The sequence below is a fragment of the Sorex araneus genome, chromosome 10 (genome assembly GCF_027595985.1).
Source record: "Sorex araneus isolate mSorAra2 chromosome 10, mSorAra2.pri, whole genome shotgun sequence".
Classification (NCBI taxonomy): Eukaryota; Metazoa; Chordata; class Mammalia; order Eulipotyphla; family Soricidae; genus Sorex; species Sorex araneus.
Window position 1 is genome coordinate 49,396,495 of NC_073311.1, and position 6,497 is coordinate 49,402,991.

At 39.4% G+C, this 6,497-nt stretch overlaps 1 protein-coding gene across 1 annotated transcript in view; it reads right to left on the reverse strand.

The window, feature by feature from the left end:
* The window catches only part of LOC101550374 (pregnancy zone protein-like), a 57,376-nt gene extending 51,320 nt beyond the window's left edge, over positions 1-6,056 (reverse strand). The window contains exons 1-5 of the mRNA XM_055118438.1: positions 5,974-6,056; positions 2,296-2,479; positions 983-1,136; positions 774-826; positions 480-500 (exon numbers count right to left, since the gene is read on the reverse strand). Coding sequence (XP_054974413.1) covers positions 480-500; positions 774-826; positions 983-1,136; positions 2,296-2,479; positions 5,974-6,056 — 495 coding nt within the window. The remainder of the gene's footprint in view (positions 1-479; positions 501-773; positions 827-982; positions 1,137-2,295; positions 2,480-5,973) is intronic.
* Between the last annotated feature and the right edge of the window lie 441 nt (positions 6,057-6,497).

The window sequence follows — 6,497 nt, forward strand, 5'->3', positions numbered from 1 at the left end:
TAAGGACATAAAAAAAACGGAAATAAATGTTTTTCAGTAATGCCACAGATTTTAGGAGAGGATAACATTGGGGATTGGACAACAGATGTTTGATAAATTGGTACCAAAAATGTTAGTAACTTTTCTTTCTTCTTCTTTTTTTTTAAATAAGAGTTTTTATTCAAAGGGGCAGTGGTTTTATCACCTTGGGATATTGGCAATTACAGCACCTCTTTTTCAGACTATGCATTTTCATTTTTGACAAGAATAATAACAGAGCAACTAAATAGCATCATCTCAAGGAAATTTGTCATTTGGACACATATACAATTGTTCATTTACATCTTATTAACTCTTCAAATCACTTAAGATAGACAGGAAAACAGTATTTGGTTAGTATTGGTGTAGTTGTAAGGAGGGAATAGGTGAGAGAAGCAATTTCATGCACCTTGTGGTAAATCCTTATGCCAACTGAATTTATTGAAATATATATTACCTACCTCAATGTAAACCACCAGAAACTGAAAAGAAATAAATAGTATTAATGCAAAAGAACTTATAAAGAAAAAATAAGACATCTTGTTGACTATATTTATCTCTGTAACACTTTCTATATCTCCAGGACACAAATATTTTTAGTTTAAATTTCATCTGTGGATTTTATATGTGGTACCAGGCATTGAACTGGGACCTGGTGTTCAGGTCTAAACCTATAATGTCTTGCACCTGGCTCTTGAGAGGATGAATATTAATTTTTCCTGTTTCTCCTGCTTACTCACATTAATGTGACTCACCGTTTCCATCAGAGGTCGAAAATTGAAATCCACAGAAACAATGCGAAATTTCACTGAAATAGAAGAGATTTACTCATGAAATCTTCCATTGAAAGTTCAGGACTATGATGCAGATGACAAGCCAGAATTTCTGGAACTGAATGAATGAATTAATAAAGGGTCATGTTTCCACCTCTAAGGTTGATATTGTTTATTTGGTTACTCATTACCTGTTTGTCCTGGTTTATAAATGGGTTTGTCTGTCTGGACAAAGTCTAGGCTCTCTGCTTTTGTTATCTTCATTGGGTTCTTTTCAACAAAGTTCTGGGTTGCACCTCTCACATGCACAGAAATTATTGCCGAGGAAATTGCCATGTCTGGAATCTGTAAAATGGAACCAAGCTGCAGAATCTGCCCAGATTCACTTCTGAGTCCTTTTAAAATGTGATAATTTCTTTACTTTTTGGAAGTGGGCAAGAGCACAGCTGTCAGTGCTCAGGGCTTACTACTGGCTCTGTGCTCAGGAATTACTCCTGGCACTCGGGAAACCACATGGGCTGCCAGGGATCAAGCGCTCGGGCATGTGCAAGGCCAATGAGTGCCCTTCCCGCTGCACTGTCTCTCCAGGCCCCATTTCTGTGCTGAAGTCTCTGAGAATAAAGAAGGAAGCAGGATCCTTATGGTATACATTTTTACACTGTATAAGAGGATAATAATTTCTTGATTTAATGACAGAGAAAATGCCATTGCAATAAATGATTTACTTCAATCACATCAGTGAAGGAAGTAACAGGTCCACAGTATCACACAATGTGGTGGTGGTAGCATTACTATTAACTTATTCATAATTATATATTCATAATGCTAATATTATTAAAATAATTACTAGATAATATTTTCCAATGTCCAACATCATCATGTTCTGTTATTATTTGTAGTAAGCCACATACTAAATATTTAATTATTATCATCCTGTTGGTCGTCGAATTTCTCGAGAGGTCTCAGTAACGTCTCTATTCGTCCTAGCCCTGAGATTTTTAGAAGCCTCTCATTACTCGTGCTTCACAACAATGTTGCATTGGAGGCTCTTTCAGGGTCAGGGGAATGAGACCCAGCATTGTTAGTGGTTTGGGCATATGCATACACTACGAGGAGCTTGCCAGGCTTTCCCATGCGGGAAGGAAACTCTCAGTAGTCTGCCCCTATTTAATATCTTTGATAATACACAGTGTAAGGACAACATATTAACCATCAACTATTAGCTGTATCTTAGACATTATTTCAATATATGAATCCCAGTGTTTATATCTGTCAAACTTTACTTGCCTCAGAAGTTTAAGAACAAATGGAATACTTCTTATTACTATTATAACCTTTGACCAGTTGCAGAATATCCATTTGTATTATTTATTTGTATTCATTTGTATTATTTTAGACTCTAATTTGAAATCTGTCCTATTCATTTGGCTTTACCATTGTTGAGACATCAGAACAATAGCACCAATGAATATGTTTTTTCTCTAAGTCCAAGGGAGATACTGACAATGAAAGGGGTGCAGTAGAAAGAGTTCTTCTTTGTCACCAGGTCTGTGAGAAGGTTTCCACTCTGTAATCCATACTCCAGAACCACATTCAGTGTCACTGTCTCATTCATGTGACTGAGCATGACACAGGCCTTCTCGGCAACTCCAGTATAAAGTTGTGAAGGAACCAGCACCAGGTACTGCCTGTGGAGAAGAGAGGTCTGGGTCAACTGTGGAGGTTCAAAAGACATTCATGGCGGCCATCTGTTGGATAGTCTTCAGGATGTCTCAGTCATAGGACTGAATCCTATATTTCAGCAGGACTGAGGAATACATCCCACAAAGGTCAATCCCAGAGGCCTTAGAGGGTCTGAGAGAATCAGTAAATCCCAGGGCATGTATTGCATGTGGGATACCTGGGCTCTTTGCCCAGCATAAAATGGTCTCCTGAGCACCCCAGGTGGTGAGCCCTCAGCCCTGAGCTGAGAGTAGACCTTGAGTCTCACCTGGTGTGGCCCAAAACAAAGCAAGCCAAAACAGCTGAGAAAGTCAGAAAGTACCAACAAGAGAGCATTATATACTTGTCTTGTGCTATGGAAATTTTCATCCTCTCTCTCCCTCTTTATTTTTTTCTAGGGGAGCATCCCACGCAGTGTTCTGAGGATGCCAAGGGCCAATCCCAGTTATTCCTGGCAAATTTGGTCTATAGTTAAATGCTCGTGTTCTAGCGTGCAGTGATTCCTTTGGTCCTGTGATGCTGGGGACTATCAGGATCAAGCTGGTGGTGCTTAGGGGACTTGTGGTGCCAGGAAGGCATTGTAGCACTGTCATCCCATTGTTCATTGATTTGCTCGAGTGGGTACCAGTAATGTCTCCATTGTGAGACTTGTTGTTACTGTTTTTGGCATATCAGATATGCCATGGGTAGCTTGCCAGGCTCTGCGTGCGGGCGGGGTACTCTTGGTAGCTTGCCAGACTCTCCAAGAGGGTTGGAGGAATTGAACCCGAGTTGGCCGCATGCAAGGTAAATGCCCTGCCTGCTGTGCTATCATTCCAGCCAGGAAGGCAATCTGGCTTAATTTGTGCATGACCTGTGCCTTAGCTGCTGGACCGTAGCTTAAGCCCCTCAGAATATTTTAATCTGTTCATAAACTAGAGATAAGCAAAGACTTCATAACTTTTTAGACGGAAATAATTTTCTAATTTAAAAATGTTGAAGAATATGTGATCATCTTTAATAAAACATTATACTGTTTTTTTAAAAAAACATTTGGAATCTGTAACATGTGTGGATCATGAAAGCATTAAGCCAGGTGAAATGTCAGAGAAAAAATTTGCTATAGCATGATTCCACCTAAAAATAAAATTAAAAAAAACTAAAAGTCGAGCTCATAGAAATAAAGTAGAAAATTGATTGCTGAGAACTGACCAAGAGAATTAGGAAGAGTTTAAAATAAAAAGTCAAAAAAAATTAGTTATGTTTTGTATAAAGTCATGCATAACTGAAATTTGCTAAGGGAGAATTAAAGGCTCACACACAAAACATGAATTCCTTCACAATGTATCAAATCATTGCCTTACATACTATAAATATCTATTTTTGTTTGTCTGGGGGTCACACTCAGCAGTGCTCAGAGCTTATTCTATTTCTGCACTCAGGGATCACTCCTGGCTAATCAATCTTGGGTTGGTTGCAGCTGAAAACCACCAGAACCCAATAGCACAGCCATTCTCCACAGGCTCAGATGAGCCTCACCTATAAAGGAAACTGAAGAAAAACCCATGTATGAGGGACCCATGACTGAGAACTCCAAGTTTGTGCAGAACGAGACTGGGCCTTCACCCGCCAGCTCCCCAGTTTTCCAGAAGCTTGGCAGTCACATCCACAAATTACCATATAATCTCATCAACAGCCAAGATCCAGAAACTCTGAAATAAAGCTCCCGGAAGAGAGAGACACAGAATGTCCTGGAGCATGTGGCCACATTTGTGGCCACATGACCTCTTTTACTCTAGCCCACTGATGTACCAAAAGTAGCACAAGCATGCTTGCAATCTCTTATACAAGGGCCTAAATGGCTCCAGGACAAAATACAGCAATCATCACACACTTTCCTCTTATTGTGATGGGAAGGTGCACGATGGTGGGATTGATGTTTAGATATTAAATGTAATGAGCTATTGTGAATAACATTATAAAAATAAAATAAAATTTAAAAATAACCTGGGTTGGTCATATGTAAGTCAAGTGCCTTGCCTGTTATACTGTTCTCTGGCCCCTTATACCTTAAAAGTTTTATAAATTTAGTTGCCAGTAGTATGTCAAGAGTTTATTTTAAAAAGTACATTTTTTGAAAGGCCATACCTAGCGGTGTTCAGGACTTACTCCTGTCTCAGCTTTTGGGGAATCATGTGCTATTGGAAATAGAACCTGGACAGTCAACATGCGAAGTAGGCTCTCCATTTCATTATTGCTCTGGTCATGAAAAATGCATTTAAATCAACAACAACAAACTGTGATGAATGAATTAATCACTGATGAAAACAGTAAGAATTTGTTTGCATATGGTCTTGAATTTCTTGTGGATGCTATCAGGAACATATTTGTTCCTTGAAATTCTGAAGAGAAAGCACTTAATACATAGAAAGGATCTGAACTGCTCTGCAGTATTCTTGCTAAAGCAATTTCAGCTCCGTTATTGCTTTCACTATCTGCTGAGTCAAGCTAGGCTAGTGACCAAACAATAGGAATGCACCAGAAGAAAGTACCTCTCTCCGTCACTGTCACATCATGTACAGGCACTGAACTACCCTGTACTGTGTGATGCTCTGTTTACGTGTGCCCTTCGCTCTTTCTTCCCCGGAGACCCAGCAGTGGTAGGAACAGAACGCTCCAACCTTTGGAGCTGTCTCCTGGCTTCTTTCTTTATGTCAGGTCATTTGTCAAGCTGGAAATCTTTCATTAGTTTCATTAAGCTTTTCTCAAAAGCAACCTGATACATGCTTAGAGAATGTCCTTTTCTTAGATCCCATAAGCACTTGGGTTCTCCTTGTGAGTATTCTCCCAGAATCCTGCAAAGTTTTGCTTCCTGGCATTTGTTACCATAATTCATTCACTGCACATCATTTCATTCTTTCTCTATTCTGTAAGGCATTGAGGGTAGTTTCTACAATTTGTTCATCTGTATGTTCCCAAGACCTAAGGGGACACTTTTTAGAAGCTTACCAACAGATTGTGTGAGTGAACAAACCAACCCTGGCTTCTCTGTAAATGGTGCACCTATTTTGACTCTCCCTGAGTTAGAGAAAACAGACAGTTATTTCAGTGGTCAAGACACTATTTTTTAAAAGTCATTTTTATTTTGTGGTGCTGGAGATCAAGCCTAGGGTCTTTCAAAGGTAAAACATACTTTCTACCACTGAACTACTCCTCCAGCCCTATATTTGTCCTGGGTCAATGTTGTGGAATTCTGTTTCCTTATATTGAGCAGTGTTTCTATGTCCTATGTCTCTGAATTCTCTAGAATTGGAGTCCGCCTCTTCCACATAATAACAACTAATTTTTCCAAACACTGTTGACAACAGATCATTTCATAGAGAATCGTGAAGGAAAAGAAATTGTAAAGGAGACATATTTTAAAGCAGCTAACAGGATGTGGGTAAGGAAAACAATAAACTTTCCTGCATCTGTTACTTACGGTTCTGGAGCAGCTGAAGCATCTCTGGAAAGGAGCAGAAAGAGTAGAACCAGGAGGGGCTTCTGCCCCTGGCTCTCCCTCATGGCTAGAAAGGAATTGGAATTAATGATCATCTGAGCCTTTCATTCTTTGAACTCCTGCTTTTATTACAGAGTCACTGTTGTTTATTTTATCTGGCTGGCAGTTCCAGTAAGCTGTAACCATTTATTTTTGTAACATATTAACTACTTCCCATTCCAAAACATCAATACCAGATTTAGTTTCCATGAACATCCATCTTCTTACATCTATTGTTTTTGTTTGTTTCTTTTGTATCACACTCTGTGGTGCTCATGGTTTACTCCTCGCTTTGGCTCTGTATTCAGGGAAAATTTCTGGTGGGGCAGGGGAAACTATACGTGATGTTAGGGATCAAATCCCAGTAGGCCATGTGCAAGGCAAGTGTCTTATCCACTGTGACATCATTCTGGCCCTATTTTCTAATTGGTAAATAGTACTTTGAAGCTTGTTAACTAGCTATTAAT